General features: G+C 57.9%; 1 protein-coding gene across 10 annotated transcripts; it reads left to right on the top strand.

Annotated features, from left to right (window-relative positions):
* The first annotated feature begins 741 nt into the window (after window positions 1-741).
* On the top strand, window positions 742-25,280 carry RNF157 (ring finger protein 157). 10 transcript variants are annotated; one of them, XR_001877734.1, is made up of 21 exons: window positions 743-873; window positions 6,069-6,187; window positions 10,157-10,245; window positions 10,723-10,869; window positions 11,409-11,526; window positions 11,643-11,709; window positions 11,853-11,896; window positions 12,278-12,325; window positions 12,546-12,617; window positions 13,165-13,324; window positions 13,661-13,773; window positions 14,050-14,288; window positions 14,378-14,486; window positions 14,670-14,787; window positions 15,203-15,411; window positions 15,554-15,619; window positions 15,941-15,989; window positions 17,455-17,565; window positions 18,160-19,370; window positions 22,213-22,253; window positions 22,725-22,773. XR_001877734.1 is itself a non-coding variant. In XM_017833084.1 (21 exons), the coding sequence occupies exons 1-20, from the start codon at window positions 786-788 to the stop codon at window positions 22,251-22,253; spliced, it is 2,103 nt and encodes a 700-aa protein (XP_017688573.1). In that variant the 5' UTR covers window positions 745-785; the 3' UTR covers window positions 22,725-22,826. The 10 variants fall into 10 exon arrangements, 9 of the variants coding, with proteins under 9 accessions (XP_017688572.1, XP_017688570.1, XP_017688573.1 ...); XM_017833084.1 differs by having other exon boundaries at window positions 745-873; window positions 18,160-18,255; window positions 22,725-22,826; XM_017833088.1 differs by lacking the exon at window positions 18,160-19,370 and having other exon boundaries at window positions 747-873; window positions 14,670-14,781; window positions 22,725-22,826.
* Window positions 25,281-26,255: the final 975 nt, after the last annotated feature.

The following is a 26,255-nucleotide window of genomic DNA, read 5'->3' as shown; positions in this document are numbered from 1 at the left end:
TGCACTGGAGGGGGGCTTTTAACCTGCTCCACTCCATCCCCCAGCACTGTGCAGCCCTGGGGTGCTGCTTGAGGGGATCAGCCCCTGTGCCAACAGCTGCACCGACTCCTTCCTCCTGTGACCTGCTGGGAAAAAGGGGGGGCTTGTCCTTCTCCCAGGGGCCACCCCAGCGGCAGGGGGACAGGAAGAGAGGGATTATGCCCTGAACCAGCCTCAGGGGCCCAGACTGTCCCTGGGGGTCCCTGGGCTGAGGGCGCTGCTCAGTGTCACTGGTGGGGATGGGGGCAAGGAGGGGGGTGATACTGCGGTGGGCAGGGGTCACTGGGTGGTGTGACTGGGAGCAGCAGGTAATGGCGAGGGGGACCACTGAGCAGTACTGGAGGCATCTGTGTGACACGGGGGGTGGCAGGCGGGTGGCACTGTGGGCACGTGTGTACCACCGCGGGGGACAGGTAAGTGGCACCCGAGGGGGGGACCCCGCTGGGCGGGTGGGGGGACACCGGGTGACCGGGGGGGCAGGGGCAGCGCCTTGTCCCCTCATCTCCACGGCCGAGCCGGACCGCTCCGGGGCGGGTCGGGGCGTGTCGCCGCTCCCGGCCCCGCCCCGTGTGTCGCAGCCCCGCGGTGCCGCGGAGGCGGCGCCGGGCGCGGCGCAGAGCGGAGCGGAGGATGCTGCGGGCGGGGGCCGCCGCCAGCCCTGGTCCCGGCCCCCGTCCCGGTCCCGGTGCCGGTCCCGGGCGGGAGGACACCCCGCCGCCCCCCGCCCGCTGAGCCCCGGCCCGGCCATGGGGGCTCTGACCAGCCGGCAGAACGCAGGGGTGGAGGAAGTGGATATCCCCGCTAATTCCGTCTACAGATACCCCCCGAAATCCGGTGAGCCCCCCGGGGTCCCCGCGTGCCGGTGCCGCCGATGGGGAGGGGGAGAGGGGAGCGAGCCGGGCGGGCACCGGGCACGACCTTGCTCCGGGCCGGGGTGTCCCTGCGCACCCCAAAGCAGACCCTGACACACGGGGGGGGCACCCTAAAAATCCGGGTCTGGTGCGGGACACCCTGGGTGCGAACAGGGATGGGGTCACCCCACTCCGGGCGCCCCTTTGCCAGCCCAGCCCGGTTCCCAAACTTGGCTGAGTTGACGCGACTTTAAAGACATTATTATTGTAATTATTTCTGTACCCGTGTTCTGCTGCACCGGGCTCTGAAGGCGCTTTTTGTGTTTACAGCCTGCCGATCCGTTGCTGGCTGCTCGGGAAAATCCTGGGTTTAAATTCCCGGGAGGATGAGGGAGGCTGGGGTAGGAGGGATTGGAGGGGATCCCTCCTTCCCAGGGCTCTGCCCCACAGCAGCACCCCAGCCTCTGCCTTCCCGGCTCCTCTCCCTGCCTGGAGGCTCGGTGATGATGCATCTCCTGCTCCCGAATCTGGCCCTGTCTCAAACCTTGTGCGTGACCTTGGAGAATCCGTCCCTCCTCTCCGTGCCTCACTTTTCCCTGCAAGGGCCGGGCTGAGCTGGTGTCCGGGGGGGGAGCATGTGGGGGGCACGGCGGGGGGAGGCGATGGGGTCCGGCGGCGCTTCGGAGCCGCAAAAATACCGGCATCAGGGAACGATGCCCCGGAGCTCCCTGTGTGTGTGTGTGGAGATTGCCACAGGATCCTTGCGGCACTGAATATTATTAATAGGCAACTATTTTGGTAGTTAATAGGATAAGGTAAATGCTTGGATCGTTAGCGCTGTGACAAATTGCTCGCTAATTACAACTAAAGACCTCCTTAGGAAGAATTACAGCCAACACAAACCCTGCGCTTGTCCTGGAAAGCTGCGCTTGTCTTTTTTTTTTTCGTTTTAACCTAAAATAGGTTGCACAGCTGGCTGGAGATGGCCGGTCCTTGGCAGCCTGGCCTCCTGGTGGGCTTCTCCAGCTCCGTCTTTTACATGGTTTCAAGGCCTCTGTCACCTTGATGCCAGGTGAAGCTGGACCACCCCATCCATGGGTTTGCTCTTTGCAGGGGCTGTGGCTCCATTAATTAAGGGTTTTTTCCTTGTGACCGTGTCTTATTTAGGGGCCCTTGAAATGTCTGGATATGAAAGGGTGGAGGCTGCAAGTTCTGTGCCCTGTTCTGAGGGAGCAAGTGCACCCAGCTGAGCACTTCCAAACTCATCTCAGCTGGCAGAGATCACCAGGATGATGCTTAACTCTGGCTTCCAGGGGGAAACTGGGGCTCCTGGATGTGCTCAGCTGGGCTGGTCCCACTGGTGGGGCCTGGGCAGAGACAGGGAACGGTCCTGGTGCTGTCTGGGGACAGGGGCAGGAGGTGTTCGGGTGACATGGCCACCTGCACTGGGATGAGGGCAGGCTGGTGGCAGGGGGAGATTATGGCTGGTTTGCCTTTAATCCGAGTGGGATTTGCCTTCAGCGCTGCCGGCAGCCTGAAGAGGGGGGATGTGCCGGGTGGCGGAGCCGATTCCTCCCGGGCAGCAGCGCTTCTCACGCCTCCAATGCCGGCTGGAAACAGCCGCTGGCTTTGGAAGCCGTGGCCCTGGAGTGGGATCTCATGGACCCTGGGGCATTTCCCTCTCTCTGTGGATGTGGCTTTGTCCGTCGGGCTGTAGGCTCGTTTGGGAGGGCCAGTGCAGCCTGTGGGAATAGGGCAGCTGTTTCTTGTCCCCATCCTGGGGGTCCCATCCCCTCCAGGCAAGGTGTAAATGGGATTAATTAAGCCAGAATTTTGAAACAAAGGCTCAGGTTTACTTCAGTGGCTGTCAAAGGCAATAGGAGGGAGAGTCAGCACAGGCTGTTTATGGAGCCCACTGCCTGGCTAGTGGGATGGCTGTGGGGCAAGTCCCCCACTTGCAGCCCCTCTCACTGGCTGTGGTTGGCACCGAGCTCCCCTGGGGCACGTGGGACCATGAGTAGGGCACTGGCTGGGCACAGGAGCACAGGGATTAACCCGGCAGTGACACCCCCAGTCCTGGGGGACTCGGTGGTGGCACTGCCAGGGCGGACAAGGGCTGACGCAGCAGTGCTGCAGACAGGGTTTGGCATCACCTCCGGCTGCTGCTGGTCCTGTTTGCCTGCTTTAGAGCACTGAATTAAATAATGGGCTGCCCAGGGGCACCCAGAGCCTTTTAACCATCACAGCACCCTATGCTGGCACTCACTGCCGCAGGGTATCCCTGTGCCAGCACCGTGCCATGGCCACTCGGCTGGGCTGACCGCAGGCTGTGCAAACTCGGTGCTTCCCTCCCTGGGAGCGTGTGGATGGGCTGGGAACGAGCTGTTCTATTTTAGCTGCTTCAGAGAGTGGGGCTGTAACATTTGAGAGCCAGAGTTTGCAGTACCAGAGCTAAGCAAGACCCCATCAGGGCAGTGGTGGCTCAGGGGACAGTGCAGGACATGTGCCACTGTGTGCCAGAGCCACGGGCGCAGCCATAGCACACACCAGGGTCTGTGCCTGTGGGGTTCTTGCCCTTTTCTGTGCACCTGAGCAGGGTGGCATCCCTGGCACTCGTGGGGAAAAGGGCTTGACAGCTGGTGCCAGATGTGTCCTGTGTGCTGGTGCTGGCAGATGTGCAGGACACGCTTTTTTGCCAGGAACCTCAGGCAGTTTGGGTTTATTCCTCCTTTCCAGCAGCCCTTCCTGAGATGTGACCGTCCTTGACAGGCTCTCCTTCCCCGGGAGTAGGCGTTGGGTGAGGATTTACAATTAGCTGATAATAAGGTGGCTGTGCCTGGGAAGGTGCTTCCCTCCTCTGCCACCTGCCAGTGCCCATGGAGTCACCGACACGCTCCTGTGCCAATGCCCTGGGCTTTCCCTGGTGCTTCCCTGGAAGAGCCTGGCACAACTCAGGGCTTTTGTTAAATGACAAGTGTTTTGGAGGACCTTCCCTGGGAGGGAGCGTAGGGCTGGTGCTGTTTGCTGTGAAGGGGGAGCTGAAGCCTCTTGGGGCTGTGCTGGGAACCTGCAGGGATGCTTCCAATCCCTGGCAGGAAGACTGGGTGACAGCAGCAGGATCCTTGCCCACTCTGCCCATCCTACAGGAGCCCCCAGCACCCACCAAACTATGGCTGGGGCCATCACAGAGAGCCTGTGCTCCATTTTCCAGCTTTTTCCTGGTGCTGGGGCAGCTTTTCTTCAGGTTCAAATATTATTTTTTTACCATCTCCTGCTCTTGCCCCATGTCAGTGCCAGGAAAAGCTCCTGATGGCCCCATTCTCCCCCGGCCGTGCCGTTTCAGGCAGCTCTGAAGGCACTTTGCTCTTGGGGTTGTTTTTTTTCCACGTGGCCGCGTCCTTCCAGGCGAGCTGCCTATAAATTATGTACATGGAAAATGGGACCTGAAAGCAGCAGGCATCAATAATTGATGGTCGACGTTTGCTAACGGGCACACTGCATCCGGGCATCCCAGTGCCACGGGGCCTTGGGACAAAGCTCTGTGGCCCCACTCACCCCTCCTGCCCTGGTGTTAGATCCCTGCTCCTCCTCCCCTTGGGCTTTGGCCCTGGTTTTGGTTTTTAAATGCAGTATTAAAGCCTGATCCAGCCCCAGACAGTCCCTACATCTGCTGGAAACCTCTGACTGCAGTCCCCACAAGCAGAGCTGCAGCCCAGGCTTGAGCTCCTTTGTCTGTGGACCCCAGTGGTTTAGTTTTGGGGTGTCCCCAGGGGGGCTGGGGATGGATCTGTGCTGCTGAATTTGGGGTTTTTTTACAAGCCAGACCCTGTCGCCGTGGCTGTCGGGATGCAGGACACTGTGTCCATCTGCTGCCTCTCCTGGCTCCCAGGTGCTTGTGCTCACCCCTCGCTGCTGCCCCATCCCTGTCCACTTCCCCCTTTCCCTTCTTTTCCCATCTCAATTCCTGACCCTCTTGCCCAGCTGGATCCTGTGCCACAACATGCTTTCCCCATGCAGCCCAGATCTCATGGACAAGGAGCAAGTACCAGTCAGCTCCTGTCTCGGCTGGGAGGAAAATCTCTTCCAGTGGAGAAGTGCCTGACCTGGGGGCTGCTCCCAACTTCGGGAACGGGTTTACCCTGCAAGGGAAGAAGGGACACTGGTCATTGCCCAGTGTTCATCAGGGCAATGTGGAGCACTTTGTAAGGGCATTGCTGAGCTCCTGGAGGGTCTGCAGCCCCCCCCAAATCCTCCCTTTTGCACGTGAGCCCTTCCTAGGGAAGGCTGCAAGCTGAGAACTGACAGAACTCGGTTCAGTTGTGCTTTGCCCACCTTCCTGGTGGCAGCTGCAGCAAATTTGTGCCTGTGTCTGGACATGCTGCCTTGGGTGGCACACAAGGTCCGTATTGCCGGGCTCTGGGCACGATCAACCCCGCCTGTTTTGAGGGCTGTGTGCCTGGTCCATGCTGCCCCTTCCTGGCAGCATCCCTGGGGATGTGGGAGCCGGCCTGGCTCCTCTGGGACTTGCAGGGTTCTGGGTTCTCTGGCAGGTCAGGCTGTGCTGCTGCCTCTCCTGCCTCCTCTGGGCATGAGCTGGTGTTTATGCCAAGGATTAGCAAGAAGCTGCTCTCCTGCTCTGCCACCCCAGAGCTGTCTCCTCTTTCTCCTCACAGACCAGGATCCGGCTGCCCCTGCCGGTGCAGGGATGGCTGAAGGTCGGGATGACCTTGGGTGGCTCAGGCCATGCTGGGGCTCACAGGGATTTCCTGGGAAGGGAAAGGGGAACAGGTGCTGCAGCTGCCAAAGCTCTGGGGTGTGAATCTGCTCCCGTTAAATCCCACAGGGTGGAGGAGCCCCCGGGTCCAGTGCTGCCATGGGAATAGACCCCTGCACCAGCCTCTCCCCGTCCTGGCTCTGTCTGCCCAGATTTTGGCCGTGGTTGCTGATGTGAGCAGGGAGAAGAGGGGGTGCAGGGCAGTCTTGGCCAGCTCCTTCTCTGCCTCTGCCTGCTTGGGGGCTGTCAGCATGTGAGCTCAACCCGAAAGGCTCCCAGCAAGGTGACCCTGGGGACAAAGTCACCTCGGAGCCATCGATCCGGTGGCTTTGTGCCGCTCCATCGCCCGGCTGAAGCCCCCTCCTCCCCCTCTGCTGAGGCACTCGCTGTGTTTTCGTTTCCAGGGAGCTACTTTGCCAACCACTTCATCATGGGAGGCGAGAAGTTCGACTCCACACACCCCGAGGGGTATCTCTTCGGGGAGAACAGCGACCTCAACTTCCTGGGGAACCGGCCTGTGGTGGTGGGTACCGGAGGGGACGTGGGGCTGGGGGGGGATCTGGAGCACAGGCACGCCCCTTCCCAAAATGGCAGCGGCTGTGTGTGACATGGGGTACATGGTATAAGGCTGCTGACTGTCCCCCTCCAAGGGCAGAGCCAGCCAACCACACTTGGCGTGGCCTGAGTGGATTCTCTGATGTGTAATATAAGGGTTGGGTACTTGCTGCAGCCTGTCCTCCACTGGGGACTAACTCCCAATGGTGAGGGAGAATGGGCTGATTTAATCCAGCTCCTTCTTTCTGACTCCCTCTCTAAGATCTGCTTTTCCTTTTGCTTTTCCCATCTCAGCCAGGAGCCATATCGCAGCTCAGAGGGCATGGGTGGGGAGCATGCTGGAGCTGTGCTGTTATGTTGCAGGGTAGAGTATCTTGGACAGGAAAAGGTGAAAGTATTTCCCAAGCTCTAGCAGAAAAAGGGGAAGAAGAGGGGGGGAAAAGAGGGGGGGATTTGGTGAGGGCTGTGGGCAGAACTGATGGGTTTCACAGTGCTGGGTGCTGCCAGCTCCAGCCGGTCTCAGGACATGGGGGAACCTGCAACCCACACTCCTGGAGATGTTTTTTGAGCTTGCTGCCTTTGGAAAGGGAGGAAATGAGAGCAGGGTTCAGCCGTGGCAGTGATGTCCCCGGCTCCATCTCAGCAGAGCAGCTCACCAGCATCAGCTGTAGCAGTTGTGGGGGGGGTCAAGCATTAAAAAAAATTCGATGTGGGGAATTAAAAGGCTCTAAAGCTTTTCTGTTGAGTTGAGATAAACTTGCCTGATGCTTTGGCTCGACTCTCAAGTGCTGCATATTCCATGTTGGGCTGGCGAGGCTGCTGCCAGCCAGGTTCCTGTTTCCTCTTTGGAATTGGCTTCGGCAGCATTTTGGCAGGACTGTGCAGTCCTTCAGTGGGGAAGTGTCCAGCCTTGGGCTATGCCAGAGCAGGGATCCTGGCAGAGCCAAGGGCAGGAGCACCCCCGAATCCTGTGAGCATTGGGTGGGCGAAGGCAGAGCCTTTCTCTCCGTCCTCTGTTCTTTCCTGGAAAATGAGAAGTCAGCACTCGGGGTCTCTCTGCAGCAGAGACTGCTGAGAAATCCTCTTGATTACGGTAAAAGCCTCTAAACTGCCCAGTGAGCAGTTCCCGAGTCAGTGGCCCCGACAGCAGAGCAGCAGGGAAGGTAAAGGAACAGCTTGGAAACAGCAGAGAGAATTAATACGGCGTCATGAGCTAAATTTCACTGCTCCGGCTTAATTACCAATGGCCCTGGGCTGCTGAGCTGGGACCAGGATCTCTCTTCCTGGGGAGCAGGGAGAGCTTTGGGGCTGGGCTTTTGGGTAAGCCAGTTTTAGGGGCTCAGGGAGGGGTTAGGGAGGATTTATGTTGGTTCTGGTCCAAGCCTATCTCCAGGCAACGCTTGGGCATCCTGTCCTGATGCTTCTTGGCTTGTGATGCTTTCATGTTCTGGACTCCTGTGAGAGCCGTGGTTGGGCTGTAAACATTGGAGATGGCCATTGCTTTTTTTGGTGGGGGATTTATTTTGGGTTCCTTGAGGATCAGGGGCCAGGAGGTCTTGGAAAAATTGTGTCCCAGGTCTTCTCTGAGCAAAGCACTTTGAGCTATGAACAGCACTGCTGCCACAGGGGTGTGCAAAGCACCTGGAGGCTGTGCAGCTTCTCCCTTCCATGGATGCATGATAATCTGGATTTTCCAGCTGTGAACAGGTTCCAGAGGGGCTGGGAAGGGTGTTGCAGGTTTAAGTAGCTGCCACCATGCAGGGGCTGAGGAGCAGAGAAGCTGCTGGTGGCACCCCGAGAGCACAGGGGAAGCCTGGGACTGTTGAAACATGACACTGGGTTTCCCTGCCCACACAAACCTGCCAGGGTCTGCTTGTAGAAAAACCCCAAGAAAGATTTTTGAGGCTGGTTTTTTTTCACTTCAACAGAAGCTGGCCTGGAACAAATGTTGCTACAGACACGTGGATAATGTTCTTCACCACAACCGTTACCCACTCTTTTCTGTTGTGTTTCAGCTTGATTTAAACTGAGGAGATGCAAAACGTCCTCTGAATGGCCCCTTTCTGATGTGCAAATCCAGCTTGCAAAATTTAACTTGGGGGGAAAAAAAAACAACAAAAATCCAGCCACCCCCTAAAAAGAGCTGCTCACACGTGGGTGTGAAAGAGCCCAAAGCAGTTTCTGCAGCACAAAATTTGCCTGTGTCACTTCCCCATCCTGCCCAGCCCAACGGCCCCTGTGGGGGGCACCCAGGGGATTCAGCTGCCCCCTCCCTCCTCTGCCACCCACCCCGGGGGTGCTGCAGCAGGAGGGGGTTTGCACCCATGGGTGCTTTCCCTGCCAGGGCTGGTTTGGGTATGGCTCGGCTGGGCAGAGGTGCCAACGAGCAAGATTTAATTAGCTGGTTAATTTGAACAGCAGGGGATGTATCGCAACACGGCACCACGTGTCGTGACATGGCTCAGCTCCAACCCGGAGGCCTTTTCTCACTTTCTCCTTTCCAGCTGCCACGGGTGACTCTGCAGGTGCACAGTTCTGCAGGTGCACGTTTAGCGATTCATTAAAAAGTTCGTTAACACCGGGCTAATGGCTCTGCTGCCCTTTTGCCCTCCTGGAGGGGACCAGAGGAGTGGGACGCAGTTCCAGAGTGCTGGAAATTCATTTCCAAAGCCTCTGGTGCCATCAGCCATGCTGCATCCAGCTGAGGCTTTAATCCGCCTTCGGATGGCCCCAGTGGGATCGGAGCCGTGGGATGGTTGGATGTTGTAATGCTGGGGTGGTGGAGGAGGGATGGGGCAGAGCTGTGCCTGCCCTACTGGGTTCTGCCAGCTGCCTGTCCCATCCTGTCCTTCTGAGCCCAGCACGGGTCCCTCAGCCCCATCCATCCTGTTCTGCAGGGCTTTGGGGTCAGGGAAGGAGATGATAGCTTTGGGGACAGGTTAGGTGACTATGGATTTCCCATGTGAGGGCACCAGGGACATGGGGAAGGGGCGCCTGGATTGCTGCAGGCCACCCCCACGTGCCACCTGCAATTTGGTCTTGTCCCCTCAGTATTGGGGTGCAGTGGGTGCCTTGCTGTCCCTCCTCTCTGGGCTGGGGGTGGTGTGGGGGAACAATGGGACACTATTCCCTCTCCTAAGGCACCAGTCGAGGCTCTTTGAGCATCTGCCCTCCCCGATGGCACCTGACACCCTCCTGGCTGTCCCCTGGCACGCAGTGACAGCTGGGCAACAAGCTGGGCCTTAATTGGGACTGATCCCTCCTGGACCTTAACCCACCTGGGAGATGGAGAGGGGAGAGGTGGGTCCTACATCCCTTCCCCAGTGCCCTTGGTCTCCTTTGTATGGCTGTAGTGCCAAGGAGAGGGTGTCCCCTGGGTGCCACTGTGTCCCCTCTCCTCTATAGCCCCTGTGCAGGTGGACAGGAAAGACTGGGAAGGATAATGTCACCTTGGAGGACAGATGCTGCTGCCTGCCTGGTCCTGCCCAGCTGCCCCACTGGCTCTCTGCTCCGGGCATGGGGCTGGAAGGGATCCCACCACCCAAATCCCATCCATCCCAGGGAGGACACAGAGACATTTGTGCCTGTTCCTTGGCTGGTGGGCAGGGAGGGAGCTTCAACCTCCCCCTGCCCAGCCTCATCCAGCAGCCTAACCATCCATCAGCAGCCGCCTGCCTGTGCCTTAAATCCTCCTCACCCTCCAGCCGAAGGGACAAGGAACAGCATGACCCCTCCCCAGTGAAATTATCCCTGCAGGGGGTTTTGGGCTTGCTGTTTGCCAAGGAATATCTTTGTCACTGTGCTGCCTGCGCCAGCAGGAGCACCCCTGCCCACCCCAATTCCCTCCACAGGGTGTTGGGTCTGGGTCACTGGTGGGTCCGCAGCCACTCTAACCCCCCGTGTGCGTCTGCCTTCACCGGTGTCTCTCTCATCCTAGTTCCCTTACGCTGCTCCACCTCCTCAGGAACCCGTGAAGACCCTCAGGAGCTTAATCAATATCCGCAAGGACACCCTGCGCCTCGTCAAGTGAGTCCAGGCACCCCACGGCCTCGAGCCACGGGGAGGGAAGGGTCTGGTTGGGTGCTCCCAGGGGATGGTGTGCACGGGGCTGCTCTCATTTCAGCACGGGCAGATAGAAGGGATGAGCCTGTCTCGGTTCCCGCATGCCAGCACAGGCACTGCCGCAGGATTAAAGGAGCTTAGTGCTGCCTTTGAAGTGCTTTGCTGCTTCTTCCTCCCCCACCTTCCAAAGGCTTTGCTGGAGGGAGGCTGGGGATTGCGGCAGGGCTGTGAGGTTCGGGATTAGGCTGAAATCTGTCTGCGGCACTTCCCAGCCTGTAGGCTTGACCTTGGGCGTGCTGGGCCCTCCTGGTGTGCCTCAGTTTCCCCTGAGGGAGGGCAGCAGCCCCTTCTTGGGGCCATCAGTGCTGAGGGGGCCAGTCCTGGAGCACCCCGAGCCGTTCCTGAGGGGTGCCCATCTCCTGGACCCTCTGTACTCCCCAGGTGCTCGGAGGAGGTGAAGACCCCCGGGGAGGAAGTCAGCAAAGCCAAGGTGCACTACAACGTGGAGTTCACCTTCGACACGGACACCCGCGTGGCCATCACCATCTACTACCAGGCAACCGAGGAGTTTCACAATGGGGTGGCCAGGTGAGGAGCCACCAGCCTGGCCCATGTTCCCCTCTAGCCTGGCCTGTGTCCCCCCAAGCCCAGTGTGTGCCCCTGGCTGCTGGACCTGGAGCCTCTCCCTCCTGGAGCATCTCTCCTCTTCAGGGCACGAGACAGCTGCTGGTGGTGCTAAGGATGGAGGGGGGCTCCTTATCTCCCCCCCAGGTGACACCACCAGGTCCCTGCCAGCCCCTACCACCTTTTTCCCCATCCCATCTTGCTCCCTCTTTTTACCTTCAGGTCAGAACGGAGATGGGGAGAAATCATTGTCCCTCCCAGTCCTCTCCAGGTTGCATCCCCTCCTGTGCTGTGTTGGCTGCCCTGTGTTTATTTTAGCCCTGAAGATTATTTTAGCCCTTTTTAGGACTTCTTACCTCAGCCCCAAGAAGCATCTGGGAGGGGAGGGGAGGAGTGACCTCCTCCCCACTCCCATCTTCCTGATGTCTCCATGATCTGGGGGGACCAAGGGGAGTGTGGGGACAGCTGTGGTGCCCTGACTCTGTCCTCTCTCCATGGGACAGCTACATCCCCAGGGACAACAGCCTGCAGTCGGAGACAGTGCACTACAAGCGGGGGGTGTGCCAGCAGTTCTGTGTGCCCTCCCACACCATCGACCCCTCTGAGTGGAGCGAGGAGGAGGTGGGTTCCCCCAGCCCCAGCATCCACTGTGGGGCTGAGTATGGTGATGAACAAGCAGTGACAGAGGCTTCATCCCACCTCCATCTCACTGATCGTCTTCTCCCATCTCTCTCCAGCTGGGCTTCGACCTGGACCGGGAGGTGTATCCCATGGTGGTGCAGGCGGTGGTGGATGAAGGAGAGGGTGAGAAGGGGGTTCCTTGTTGGGATGGGCTTTCCCAGTTGCTGGCATTGTGATGCCACCTGGGCAGAGCCTCCTGCTTTTCCTCGCTGCCACCGTGGCTCTGCCTGTCCCCTGAGCCCTGCCTGTCCCTTTGTGTCTTGCAGAGCACATCGGGCACTGCCACGTGCTGCTGGCCACCTTTGAGAAGGTAAGTGCCAAGCTGGGGCCATCCTCCCCCTCCTCCCCCCTCACCCACCAGGTGTGAGAGCCTGGAGAATCCCTGAGGGGCTCGGGATGGTGCTGCTGGGTGGGGGCTGTTTTGGGGCTGCTCCTCAAATTCTGGCACTATTCCCTCATTTTAAGCACCCACTTTAGAGGTGTTTGGGCTCAACTCCATCTTCCTTCCTCCAACAAGTCTCCAGCTTTGCAATGCCCGTGACATCCCACAGCTACCTGGTTCTGGGGTGTCAGGAAAAGCCAGAATTCCTGCCAAATGGACTGTCTGGGAGCAGTGGCAGCTGCGGGGTGGGTGGATGCTCCAGCACAGCAGTCCATGGGTGCCCACCCATGTGTTCTCTCCTCCTTCCAGCACAGTGATGGCACCTTCTGTGTGAAGCCCCTCAAGCAGAAGCAAGTGGTGAGTGTCCAGAAGTCCCCAAGGCAGTGGAGGTGCCCTGCACACCCTGCAAGGAGGTGTTGAGGTGCTTTTGGGGAGCCCTAAACCCTGAGGTGGGCAGCAGCCTGCCCTTACCCTGCCCCTGCCCCCCAGGGAGGTTTTTGGATACAATTTTGAGTGTGTCAATGCAAAGAGAAGGTATGCATGTCTCTGCTCCTCACCCTTCCCCGTGGGATTGCAGGTGGATGGTGTGAGCTACCTCCTGCAGGAGATCTACGGCATTGAGAACAAGTACAACACACAGGATTCCAAGGTATGTCCCTGCATCCCCCAGCCTGCATCCTGTGGGTCTTCCCTCATACCCTCTTCCCCTCCTTTAGCACAGGTCCAGTCCCTAAAACGTGCTCAGGGCAAGACTTGGCAGCACAGCACAGAGCTGCTGGTGTTTGGGGATGCTTTGTGTTGGCATCCAAGCTGCTGGAGGCAGAAAGCTCAAGGATTGAGCTTTTCCCCCCAAACTTTGTGTTGTGGGAAGGTGATGGCCGGATCTTGCTGGCTTGGACAGGGAGTGTGGGGCTCAAGGCATGGGATGGACCTCATACTCTGCTCTATATGTGTAAAAGTTGGGGTGAAGGTTGTATCCTCCTATGGGGTTCCTTTTTCCCCATCTCCCAGCCCCCAGCAGGGGAGGAATAAGGTCCAGGGGTGTATTTCAAGAGCAGGCAGCCCGTGGACACAGGCAGGACCTCACAGCGAGCACTCTGAGCACCCAGGCAGTATTTTAGAGCACCCCACCCTCGTGCCATGTGGGCTGGGGACCCTGAGGGCCCTGAGCAGTTCCCATCCTCCCCTCGGGGCAGGTGGCCGAGGACGAGGTGAGCGATAACAGCGCCGAGTGCGTCGTCTGCCTGTCGGACGTGCGTGACACCCTCATCCTGCCCTGCCGGCACCTCTGCCTCTGCAACACCTGCGCCGACACCCTGCGCTACCAGGCCAACAACTGCCCCATCTGCAGGCTGCGTAAGGGCCGGGGGGCTGCTGCCTTGGGTGGGATGGCTGGCATCTCTAGGGATGGGCTGGTATCTCTGGGGACGGGCTGGTATCTCTGGGGACGGGCTGGCATCTCTGGGGACGGGCTGGTATCTCTGGGGACGGGCTGGCATCTCTGGGGACGGGCTGGTATCTCTAGGGATGGGCTGGCATCTCCCATCCTTCATTCTGCAGTCCCTCCAGCCCCATGTGTGGTGACGCCGTGCAGACTGGGGATGCCCCTCTTGGGAAACGGGGTGGCATTTTTTTGAGGGGCCTCCTCTCAGCACCCGGTTTTCACCCCACCCTTCTCCCCTGCTGCCGCAGCTTTCCGAGCCCTGCTTCAAATCCGAGCCATGAGGAAGAAGCTGGGTCCCCTCTCGCCCACCAGCTTCAACCCCATCATCGCCTCGCAGACCTCGGACTCCGAGGAGCACTCGGTCAGTGTCTGGCTGAATGCAGGACCCCCACCCCTTCCACCCTGCTGAGATCAGGGTGGGAATGTCTGGGGATCCATGTGCTTTCCAGGGAAAAGGCTTGTTTAATGCAAACTGACCAAACTGCAGGGTTGGTATTGCATAAAGAATGGGCATTTGGCTGTGTGTCTGTTCTTTGGGTTTATCTTCTCCCTGGGACATCTTCATCCTACTGGGAGCAAGGGAATGCAGAGAAATGGGTCAGGGAGGATCCTCACCCTGTCTCTTCCCTCTCCTCAGTCCTCAGAGAACATTCCCCCTGGCTATGAGGTGGTGTCGCTGCTGGAGGCCCTCAACGGGCCACTGACACCCTCGCCGGCTGCTCTGCCACTGCGGGCCCTGGGGGACCCCCCGGGCGTGGGGACCCTCCCCTCCTATGGCAGTGACGGCCCCCTGCCCGCCTTGAGGGCCCTCTCGCCCCTCCAGCGCCTGCCCGACTGTGGCCCCCCGGGGCTCAAGCTGAAGAAGAGCATCTCCAAGTGAGTACCAGGGTGGGCACAGGGGGCTGGGAGGGCTCAGGGGGTCTATGGGCAGGGGTGAAGCCCTCTGCTTTGCCCTCTCTGGCCAGGTCCATCTCGCAGAACTCCTCCATCCTGCCTGAAGAGGAGGATGAGAAGTCGTGCACTGAGTCGGAGCCAAGGGTCTCCAGGAGGAGATCCCCGGCCCGGTGCGAGGAGGTGAGTGCTGGTGGTGAGTTGAGGCACTGGAGGGGCAGCCGGTTTGGGGAGGCTTGGAACCAGAGGGTGTGGCTGCGGTTTGCCCCTCCTGGCTCTTCCTCTGTCTGCAAGGATGCCTTGGTGAGGCAGTTAATCCAAGCTGAATATCTCCTATCCCACTCTTCCCATGGGCTCCTCTTCCAGGAATGTGGTGCGACACCGGAGAGTGAAAACTTCACCCTGTCATCATCAGGAGCCATTGACCAGTCCTCATGCACTGGGACACCCCTCTCCTCCACCATCTCGTCCCCGGAAGGTACAGGTGGGCCTTTCCACAGAAGTGGGGCTCGGGGGTGCTGGCAAGGCAGGAGAGTGGCATCGTGGTCTTGGGACCCTCCCACTGCAGGGGGATGCAGAGTGGGTTTGTCATGGCCCTTCCCACCCTGCCACGGGCATTGCATGGAGCCCCAGGGTGTCACCTCTGCTTTGTCACTCGTAGACCTGGAGATGGGGCTGATGGAGGCACCAATCACGTCTGCTTTGTCATCCCATAGAAATGGGGGGCTGTGAGGCCCAGGACCCACTGCTGGCAGCTTTGCACCTATCCCGTCTCCATGGCATGCAGCCAGTCCTTCCTCCTCGTTAGCCCCCTCTTTAATTAGTGGGTGCTGTGCCGTGATTTGCACTGATGGGCTGGGGGGGTCCAGCGGCCCCGCTCAGCCCCTGCTCTCCCCCAGAGCCCGTCAGCAGCAGCCTGGCTCAGTCCGTCATGTCCATGGCCTCCTCCCAGAGCCAGCACTCCCAGCTCAGCACAGACACTGTGTCCTCCATGTCTGGCTCCTACGTTGCTCCTGGCACAGAGGAGGAAGAGGAGGAGGAGGAGGAGGAGGAGGGGGACATGCTCCCCTCACCTGCGGCCGCAAGCGTCACAGCCTCTGATGGAGAGGTAGGGGCTGAGGGGTTGTTGATGGTGCCCATCATCCCCAGGTTGGAGAGCTTTCCCATGGGATGTAACTTCTCCTCCAAACCCACTGGCACCAGACTTTTTTTTTGTTTTTCCTTCCATCTTTCCCCCCTTCTTCCCGCAGTCAACACCTGTGGAATCCCCAGATGCGAACTTTGTCAGCATCTCTGCCGAGGAGCTCGATGCTGAGGTAACTGTAACTACCCCATGAGGGACTGGGAGCTGTGGTGACTCCCAGCATGGAGGGGGGATCCCAGCTGCATCCGTTTCTGGGTGCCCACAGAGGGGGAAGCTGGGCAGCTCGCACCACATTCCCCTGGGGCTGGGATGAGGAAGGAGCTACTGACACATCCATGTCCCTGCGGGCTGCCCTGGGGATGGATGGGGCAGTGGGGCTGTCCCCTGGCCATGATCATCCTCCTGGTCCATGGAACCCCTGGGGCTGGGGACATTCCCCCAGGGGCACCTGGGAGCAGCCCCTGGCTAACGCTGCCTCTCGCCTGTGCTGCAGGGCAACGATGTGCTGGAGGATGAGGACGCCTCTCCCACGCAGGAAGACGGTAAAAGGCCCCGGCTTGTTGTTGTCCCTTCACATTCAGGTCGCTGTCACCAGTGGGCAGCCATGAGTGGCAGGTGCTGTGTTGTCCCCAGCTCCCCTCCCTGCCATCAGGGACCCTGCCTGTGGGTGACTCCACAGGCACCAGAGGTGGGAAACATCAATCACAACAGGGTCACCCACAGGTGGGTTGAACACCAGTGGGTGGGGGAGCCAGGTGGCTATGGGGGACCCCAGTGAGCTCAGTGCAGGACATGGAGCAGGTGACGGTTGATGTGCAGGATCCAGTGGTTTTTCCAACGAGCCAAATAAGAAAGAGGCTTCTCTGTGTTTTCCCCCTCAACAAGGTTTTCCTTGCATCTCTGAAAGCCTCTCCTATAGGGATTAATGTCTGGGCTGATTCCCATAGGAAAGAGGCTGCAAAGCTGTTCCCCTTGGGATGCTTTCCTCAACGTTTTTTGGCCTGTCCTCAGTGTGATTTCACAAGTCAACACATGCACATTAAGGCCTCCTCTTGCCTCCTCCCTTGAGCTCAAATAGCCAAGGAAAGAGGTGCCATCAGCCACCAACTGCCCTGGATTGCTTTTGGGCAATAAGGAGGCCCATAGTGTGCCCCTTTGCATATTTCTTGTTAGCAAAAATATGCCAAAACTGTTTCCCCATCCAACCCGGACACTGAGCCAAGCTGGAAAGCAGGAACACCCATCCCCAAAATGTGGCCTCTGCCCTGCAGAGAGGCTCCTGCTGATGGGGAGACTCAAATATGACAAGTAGGGACAACTAGAGCCTGTGGTGGATGTCCACAGGCATCCCAACAACTCTGGGAGCAGGATGGCCTTTCTCCTTAGGACACGGTCCTGCTCCCACTCTCAGCGGGGCTTATTTGGAACATCCCTCTTGAGGTTCAATTGCCTGCATCTAATGGATGCAGGCAAGGAACCGGGGGCTGATCTCTCGTACAGGTGATGCTAAGAAGCAGAGTTAACCTCCCTCAGCCCCAAAAGCCTCCATTTCCCTGCAAAAGCTTGGCTACGGCTTCTTTTGCCCCACGCATCCAGCTGCTGCCTCCTCCTGGCACCCACACGGCTCTCACTCGCACCGATGGTGCTGGAGAGGCTCTGGCAGGAGGTGATTGATGCCACCATGGCCTGGCTCTACCGACCAGGGACCGCTCAGCTGGGCAGGGGGGAAGGTTTGGCTGAACCCTGGGCAGTCCACGCGTGTGCCCATCGCCGCATCGTCGCTGTCCCGCTGCCCTCCCGTGCGAGGAAGGGAGCAGCTCGGGCTGTGCCCAGGAGTTATTGTCCACTCTTCACCCGCTCCCACCTGGATGCATTGTTTTTATCTATTTTTTTACTTTTGAAAGAGACTGGGGAGGGGAGAGGAAAAGCCCCAGAAACCCCACCCCCCCCAGTGCTAAAAGGCAGCGTGGAGCCCCAGCACTGTTAACTGCCTTAACTCCCTTCCAGGCCCGAGGACAGGCGCTTTCCTCGGTCTGAGGTGTGACAATAACAATGACATGGGCATCGCACACGTGAAAGCGCTGGACAATAAACTGTGCTCTGAGGCCTGCTTACCTGGTGAGTGGCCGTCTGCTGAACATGAACTTGGGGTGGGGGGGGACAGTCCCACTCTTCCCTGCATCCCCCCAGCCCTTTGTGTCCATCCCTCCTCTCCCATCACCGTCATTCCCGCCATCCCCACCAGGTTGTCCTCAGTGCACCCCACCACCCATCTCGCTGCAGGGCTGAGCACCAGGCACGTCACCACCCATAGGTCAGGGTGGCCTGTCCCTGCTGGAATGTCCCCAGGGGGCTGCAGACCTGCTTTGATGGGATGCTCTGTCCCTTGGCCAGGGGGCTGCTGGCACGCCAGAGGGCACCTGGGAAGGTGGCACAACTGTAGGCTGGTCCAGGTTCGTGGTGGGAGCAGCAGTATTTGCATTGGGATGTGATCCACAGCCAGTCCAGCTTTACAGCAGGAGCTGCCTGTCTCTTCCTCCTCTTCCTCCAAGGCCAGGGAGATGGGGCATGTCAGATCGGGTCATCTTTCTACAGAGCCCCACATTCATCCTTCTTTCCCATTTCTTCACGCTTTCTCTCCCACCCTCCTTCCAGTTCTTTTTCCTCCCTCCCTCTCTCCATCTCTTTTTTTCTCTTCTTCCTTCCCCCCAGGCTCCTCCGTCTGTGTGAAAGTTCATGTTCGCTCTGTGCCAACACGGTTTTCTCCACCCACGCTTGTGTCCCCTCCCTGCCCAGAGTTGCACAAAGGTGACAAATGTATTGGTGACCCCTGGCCCCTGCACGGGCCAAAGGGAGCAGTGGGCTGGGGACCCTTCCTCAGCCTGTGTGTGGAGAAATGGGGCAAAAAACCAAGACAAAGCCCTCCGAGGGGTCTCCATCAATACATTTGTGGACAAGCTGAAAGCAACTCTGCCCTTGCCTTGCCCCTTTGCCTAACTTTGTGGCAGGTCCGAGACCTGCAGCAGGTGCTGGAGAGCCGAGAGGGTGGGTGAAACCCACTGGAGGGAAGGGAAATCCTCTTTTCCCCACTACTCCTTTGGGAAAGCCTCCTCTCCTGCTGCTTTGCCTGTTCCTGGTGGTTTCTGTGCCAGAGAAACACAGCTGAGGCTCTTGGGGAGGAACAGGCTCCTGCCACAAAAGTCCTGTGTCCCCTCCATCACCCTCTGGAAGCAGCTGCCTGAGCCCTGCCCAGGAGGGCTGGGGAGGGAGCTGGGGGGGATATCTCAGCAGCACCTCTGCCTTGCTGGGGAGCCTGGCAAAGCATCCCTTGGCTGTGGCACCAGCCAAAGCCATCCTTGACTGCATCCCCCTTGGTTGTGCCGGGGGGAGGATGAGGAAGGGGGAGCTTTGCAGCCCAAACGGCTCCAGCACAGGGTCAGATTCTTGCTCTGCTGTGAGGAGTGCACTGGCCGTGTCCCCAGCCTGGGCTGGGGTGCAGGATCTGGCCCCTGGGACGAGCCCAGCCAAGGATGGACTCTCCATCCTTTGGCCACCACGCCAGTCCCTGTGTCCGGCGGCTGTGCTGCTTGGAGCCCTCGGCACGGAGCTGCCCTGCTGCCAGCATGAGGGGCGATCCAGCCTCGGCATTTGCGGGGAAAAGCAGGGAATTGCTACTTGTGCCAGGACCAGGGGCAGAGGAGGTGCAGAGCGGGAGCTTTGGGGCTGCCCCTGGTCCCCCGAGGATGGCAGAGGGGCCAGTGGGAAGAACACCAGTGATGTTCTCCACCCCTTTACACTCACTGTAGGACATGATGTGTTTTTTCCACATCATGATGGACAGTGATTAATGTTTTACAACTTTCCTTTTTCAGATGTTGTACCTGTTTTTGTAGATCAGGATGTTCCAACAGTTTTTAACCAGGGTAATGTCCATCCCAGGAGTGGTTGGAGGGAAAATGTCATGTAACATGATGTTGTCATGTGTGCTCTGGTACAGTTTTTGGTAGAGAATAGTTGAAGTCATAGCCTGCTCTATAGGTAAAGTTACAAGTATGTAGAATCGAGTGGTTACAAAGCTGTATCTTTGTCATCCACTGTTTAATTATCACAAGGGGTTCTTAGACATACACACCCTTGTTCTATGGATACTGGGATGGATTCAGGATCAGTGTCAGGAGACATTTCAAAATGACAGACACAGCTCTGTGTCCAAACAGGCATCTTGGGCTTTCAAAGTATTACTTTCACATATAAACCCCTGTCATTGTCTCACCACACAACCATCTACATCAATGATTTGCCGTGTGTGTATGATTGTTTTTAAAAGCCTGTGCTTGATGTTCTGGTGGATCTGGTTCCCTTACGAGCACAATGATGGGGTGTATGGTATAGACTGAAGCATTGCATATTGCTAAGACAAAAGCTGTGGCCTTATTAGCAATGGGGAGATAAGAAAATATGATTAAAGACCACCAGGATTGAAATTCTCTTTCAAATGCAGTGGCATTGTCCAAAATTACCTTTGGAATTTCGGTTAAATTCAAAATGAAAGTCCATTTTTCCCTTCTCTGATTATCACAGCACTGATAGAGTGTAGCCACAACTGAGCTGGGATACAGCTGAGTGCTGAAGGCACTTTGCTTTGAGCAATTCCCAGAGCATCAGTCAGTTGGTTGTTAGCATTTTGGTATTTTTCTGAGACAGAAAAGATAGCTGAATGTGACACTGTGTGTTTCAGAGAGAGGGTTAGGAAGACCTTAAGGGTTGCTCTGTAGTGCTCTAATTATTAATGGTTGTACCCAATTTATTAGCCAGAGTTTCCAGATCAATATTGTTCAATATCCCTCTTCCAGTTCCCAATATACTGGTTAGATGTGAAAGGTGATGACCTCTGGTTTACTGAGGAAAACCATCCAGTAGAGGAGGCACCTGTAAAAGGTGAACATTTTGGTCTGATAGTAGAAACATTGGTCTGCATGGACATTTCTGCTTTCTTTAAGGAACCAGGATGAAACAATGTTTGTTGTTGTCCAACCAGTTTGACCTCATATGGTCTGACCAGTGAAACATTTGGGGCAATTTTATAGGTTTTGGAGTAGTTTTGGGGGCAATCATGGAGAGTGTGCTTAAACCCTCTAGGACACAGATTCTATTTCATAAGGAGATAAGACCAGTTTTGTATCTTTCAATTTACAATCCTTTAGGTTCACAGTGAGACAGACTGGGGGTGTTCCATATCTTGTGGTTTTGTTTTGGCTGTATCGTTCATAAAATTTCTAAGGACTTGTACCCAGTGCATGACAACCCCATCCACTGATTTTAGGGGACCTTTGGAGACAGTTACACACTGGCCCTTGAGATCCTTGGTGTTTGAGAAGCCACGTCTAGGAGAGCCTCCAAGCCAGTGGAATGATGTTGAGATTTGATAATTATATTTTTGCCTTCTCTGTAATGGAGATGTGGTTCCTCAAAGGTGTTGTGAAATCTCTGCAGATTTCAATCTGGTGGGAAAAGGCTTTGGGAGGAGGTGAAAGGCCACATCCCAGGGATTTTAGGACACAAGGTTTAACTAAGACATACAGATCTGTGTCCTGAGTGGATCCTGCAGAGCCGTGGGGTGTGTAAGGAGTTACAGGGGCTGTCCACAGGACTCAGAGCATCCTTTGGCTGTGGCCACAGTTGGGGGATAGGGTGGCAAAAACAGCTTTGGAAAGAGAAACTGGGGGAAGGCTCCTGCTGAAAAGGTTGGCACCAAGGTGGGAGGGCTGGGGAGCTGCTGCAGAAGACCTGAAATCCCTCAAGGGCTTTTGCTGATTTAAAGCCACAGATGCTCTGAGTGATCCCACAGCAGGCCAAGGGAGCTGGTTGGGTTTCACTGTGATGGGATTTAGGAGCTGGTCTGCCCAGGACAGGTTTGCTGGCTGCTGATGGCAGGGGAAACCCCTCCTGCAGCCCAAGAAGTGGGCATGGGGCTGATACCCTGCTTCAGGGCCAGACCCTGTCCTGCTGCCCCAACCCTGCTCCTCAGCAGCCTCCCAAGGGTGCACTGAGCTGAGCTGGGTCTCTGCACTGATGCTCTGCAGTGACTTAGGCAATATCAAGCTCTTAATGGGATTTCAGTGTGCATGTACATGTGGTCCTGTTTAATTATCCATTCCCTCCGGGATCTGCAGACTTAACATGCCTCGCTCTCCAGCCTGAGCTCGCCATGAAAAGCCAGTCGAAATGGTAGCTGTCACCTCCCATAAATCAGCAGGCAGCAGGATTCTGTTGCTCCCCCTCTGGGAAAGCCTCAGCCCTTGGCCTTAACGTGCCCTCACATGGTCCCTCTGGCTCAGAGCTGCTCTGGGCACAGGGTTTAACCTCGCTGGTGGGTGCAGCCCCCTGCTTTAGGGGTGCACCTGCTTCCTAAGGCCCTGATTGTTTGTGGTGGGACACAAGCCTCTCCCCTCACCCTGTCCCAGCTGGAGGGTGCTGCCTGAACTGGAGGGAGCCTGCAGCCGGAGAGGAGTCATGCAGGGACCCTGCTGCCCTGCACCATAAGCATGCCCGCCCCTCAGTTCTTCTTGGCACGAAACCCCAGGAGGCCCCACGCATGAGGGACCCCTCACGCCGTGCCCGGTGGCAGCTCCCTGCCTCGTTCGCAGGCGGCGAGACCCCCGGTCCCACCCGGTCCCCCCGTTTGCTCTCTCGCGTGCATGTCCCCGCGCCGCTGCCACCTCTCCCGCCTTCACCATGTGCCTTCTGGTCTCTCCTGCCACGCAGCCGCCGTGCCGGACTCCTGCCCCATTAACATTGAGGAATAGGTATGAGACCCCCAGAGCCTGCGCCCGCCTCGCGCCCCATCACCCTGGGGGGGGTTGGCGCTGGGTTGGCGCCCCTTGTTCCGGCATTGCTGGCAACCCCCTCACTGTCCAGGCCACGGTGACATCCCTTCGTGCCCAACCTGCAGCCCCACGGGGCGTCTGCATGTGCCCTCTGGCTGGGCAGGGCAGGCAGAGGCAGCCCCCTTCGTTTGGGTTCTTCAAACCCAGCCACGGTCACGCTATGATTTCTGTTTGGCCCTCGGCATTCCCGAGAAACCGGGGGTTCAAGGGGCCCCCCCAGCCTGGAGAGGTAAGTGCAGGCACTCGCCAGCCCTCACTGCAGCCAAAAGCCTAAGGGGATCTGGGGAGGTGGCCGTTACTTGGGAGACTAAACCACATCCCCCGTGGAAAGATGAGCTGAGAGCACCGGTGGGTTTTGGGAGCCCCTGACCCCCCGTTTTCTCCCCCCAGGCCCAGAGGCCGCCAACAACAACGTGCGGCTGCAGCAGACGCCCCGGCCCCGCCGCCCCCCCGGCACCCGAGACCTGGAGCAGGCAGCGACCGCCCTGCCCGTGTGAGGGCTCAGCCTGGGCAGGGGCACGGACCCCCCTGCCCACCCAGAGGGACCCTGGTGTCCGGGTGCCAAGGGCGTCACCTCCTCCACCCCTCGGCTGCACCAGGACTGACTTTCAAAAGAAAAGATGGTAACCTCGACTTTTCCTTGGGGGCTAAAGCCATGTCACTTTGGAGCCCCTCAGTAGCACCTTCCCGTTCTCCAGCCCTGACAGGGGCAGGCTGGGGTCCCCTCCTGCCCCTGGCCATCTCACACCCCCCGGCTCCTCTCCTCCAGCGTGTGGAGCAGATGGGACAGGGTCAGCCCACAAAAGGGGTCCTAGGGTGTGGATGGATGGGGATGATGGGAGGATGGTGCTCAGGGGTGTGGGTTCAGGATGAGTGGTGGCATTGGTATCCTCAGTGCATGAGTTGGTGACTTTCATGGAGGGTTGCCCCCCCCCAAGTTTGCTGGCCCGTGCCCCTGCCATGGCTTGGGCTGTCCCCATGCCATGGGATGTCCCCATTAATGCACTGACAGTGATGGTGCCCCCCAGCTCCCCTTCCCTCCACCCTCCTCCTGAGCAGCACGTGGGCTTCAGGGCCTGGCCCTTGAGGTTGCTTTTCCCCAGGAGATGGAGCAGGGTGGCAGGGGTGGCAGGGCACCTGGTACCACCCCCAGCATGGTCACCAGCCCCTGGGACATTGCTAACTTACCCTCACTGTCTTCCGCCCTGCTGTGAGCTCAGGGCTCAGGGCTGTGCCCTCTCTCTGGAACAAGTGCCAAAAGTGTCACCCCCGTCCCACCCGTCCTGCCCTTCCCATCGCACTTTGTAGCACGGGGTGGATGAGGATGTGGGAGCTGCTCCCCCATCCCTCCATCCCCATCCCTCTGGCCAGGGCTGGGCCAGCAGCATAAGCGGATTTTGCTCCAGGGGACAGACACACAGGGACAGCAAAGGGATAAGGATGAAGCCACAGACCTCGGGGACCTGATGGGGCTGTTGGCAGAGGCCAGACTTCGCTCCAGAGAGCACCAGGGACAGTCAGAAGCCACTCTGAGGGGCATCAGACCCAATCTCCCAAGCTCTGGATCTGTTTGGGGCAGCCCAGGGTAGGAGGCTGAGCCTCCCTTTTCCTCACTTGGTCTTGTCGTGCAGGTGTGATAGCAAAGGCCACCTCCTCTCTGCAGGAGGATGCTGCAGTTCAGAGCCACCTTAGGACAGAGATGCTCATCCACAGAAAGCAATATCCCTGTGGGGAGTGTGTGGGAAGCATGTCCCCACTGCCAATCCCCACATCAGACCGTGGGCTGTGCTGGTGGCTGTGGCTCCTAAAGGGGAAAGAAGCCCTTTTGGGGGCTGGGAGGTGTTTTCTCTGCCTGGCTCACAGCCAGGGAACTGCTCACTCCATGGCCCCGGTGCGGGTCCTGCCAGAGGTGGGTTTGGAGTCAGCCATCCTGCTGCTCCTTCCTCCGGGCTGGCACTCTGTCATATCTCCTGGAAGCTCATCAGCTCCCAGATTTCTCCCTGGGAACTCAGGGCTGGGCACTTGACATGAAGTGACATCTCCAAAATGCCATCCTGTGGGATGTGGGACGGGAGCTGCAAACAGCAGGGAGGGCTCCAGTGGTGGGGATGAGCCCTGTGTCCCATTTGGGGACAGGCTGCATCCCCCTGTGGGGACCTGGGTTTGGGTGTCCCAGCCCCAAGGAGCCACCAGCATTGTTCTGGGCACAAGGAGAGCTTTGGGGGTTCACCATCATGCTGAGCTGGGAAAACCAGGGAGGCCACGTCTTCCATAACCTTCCAGCACTGGCAGGGGCAGGAAAATCAGGCTGATGCTCCAGGAGTGGCTCATCTACCAAAGCCCAGCCTTCCTCATGGTTTCCAAGGGGACGAGGAGAGCTGGCCTGGCACCCTGGCACAGGGTTGTGATGGTGCTTGTGGCTGCCAGCAGGTCAGGGCAGAGCAAGCAGGTCCTGGGACTGACTGGGAGGGTTTTCTGGCTGCTCCGAGCTGTGTGTCCCCAAGGCTGCAGGAGTGGCCAAACAAGCTCGTGGGGTGGCTGCAGACCCGGGTGGCTGTGGGTGGGCACTGCCCCTCACTGTGGGTGGGCACTGCCCCTCGCTTGGAGCGACCATGGCTGGCAGTGAGCCTGTGGTGATGGAGAGGAGCCAGGAGGATGCTGTGGCCCAGTAAAGTGCTGCTGCCTGGCTGTGAGCAAAGAATCCATCCTCTGGGTGGCACAGGAGAGACGGGATTTGGGCATGGGTGACACCCCAGAAGGGACAAGGGATGGGCAGGAGCTGCCAGCGCAGTGTGGGGTGAAAGGGAACAGCCCCTTGTCTCACGGGGCAGCCCCTTGTTCCAGTGATCCACCAGTCAGGGATTTAAGGAAGGAAACCAGATTGCTGCTTACGACTTTGCTTTGAGCATGTTTTGGGTTTTACGAGTATGTTTAATAAAGGGTATCTTATGTCGACAAAGTGTCCGGAGTCATTTTGTGGTTTGCAGGCTGAGGGCAGTCGGGGTTTGCGGGGCTTGGTGGGTGGAAACCCTTTTTGGCTCGAAGTGTCCACCTACATGTCACCCAGGCACCTCCCCCATACCACCCCAGCTGCTTCAAATGTCCTAAAACACTTCACAAGGTTCCTTTGAACCTGCATTGCCAACCCATCCTAAATTTTGCCTCCTCTGAGCCCAGTATGGAGACAGGACAAATGCAAAAAACTCTGCAGGAAGAGTCTGACTTGGGGTAGAGGCACCTTCCTGGTGTGGGGTGTGGGTGACTGCTGGCACTGCTGGGACAGATGAGGACACCCAGAGGGAACTTCTGGAGGAGAAGAGGAGCACTGAGAAGCTGAGAGCTCATGCAAGAGAAATCCCTCCAGTGCGGGGGAAGAAAACTTGTGCTGGGAGATGAAGTCTTGAAGAAGAGGAGAGCTGTAAGAGGGGTTATAATCTGAGTTTAATAGGGGGGCTGATGATGGTGGGGAGGAAAAACTTGCAGCTAAATCAGAATCAAAATCAGAATCAATCAGGTTGGAAAAGACCTCTGAGGTCATCGAGTCCAACCTGTGACCAAACAAGCTGCAGGGACAGGTTGCAGATGGTCATATCCTGCAAAGGGGTCTCTCCCTGGTCTCTGTTAAAGCCCGTGGGATGGCAGGGAGGGTGGCCAGGGTTTTCTTATAGAAGCCTATGGCTGTAATTTTTTGAATTAAATAAAGGCAGACTCCATCTTTTATTTTTGGGGTCTGCCAGGCCTCCTTCAGCTTTGCCCTCATCGCTGTGAGTGCATTGGGAGCCAGAAGCAGGATGGAAGCACAGGGAGGAGGAAGAGGGCTGGGGTTGCCCCTGTGAAACAGGACACAGGTTTTCATAGAATCACAGAATGGTTTGGGTTAGAAGGACATTAAAACCATCTCCTTTCAACTCCCCCCTGCCG

This window comes from Lepidothrix coronata, unplaced genomic scaffold (genome assembly GCF_001604755.1).
Source record: "Lepidothrix coronata isolate B3197 unplaced genomic scaffold, Lepidothrix_coronata-1.0 Scaffold210, whole genome shotgun sequence".
In the NCBI taxonomy this organism is placed as follows: Eukaryota; Metazoa; Chordata; class Aves; order Passeriformes; family Pipridae; genus Lepidothrix; species Lepidothrix coronata.
This window is presented reverse-complemented; position numbering and strand designations above follow the sequence as displayed.

Excerpts from the sequence above, each read along its gene's own strand:
- RNF157 (XM_017833081.1), top strand. The coding sequence starts at position 786 with ATGGGGGCTCTGACCAGCCGGCAGAACGCAGGGGTGGAGGAAGTGGAT. Across the intron at positions 6,188-10,156 it reads TGGGGAACCGGCCTGTGGTG|TTCCCTTACGCTGCTCCACC; the intron begins GTGGGTACCGGA and ends CTCTCATCCTAG. Across the intron at positions 15,412-15,553 it reads TCACAGCCTCTGATGGAGAG|TCAACACCTGTGGAATCCCC; the intron begins GTAGGGGCTGAG and ends TTCTTCCCGCAG.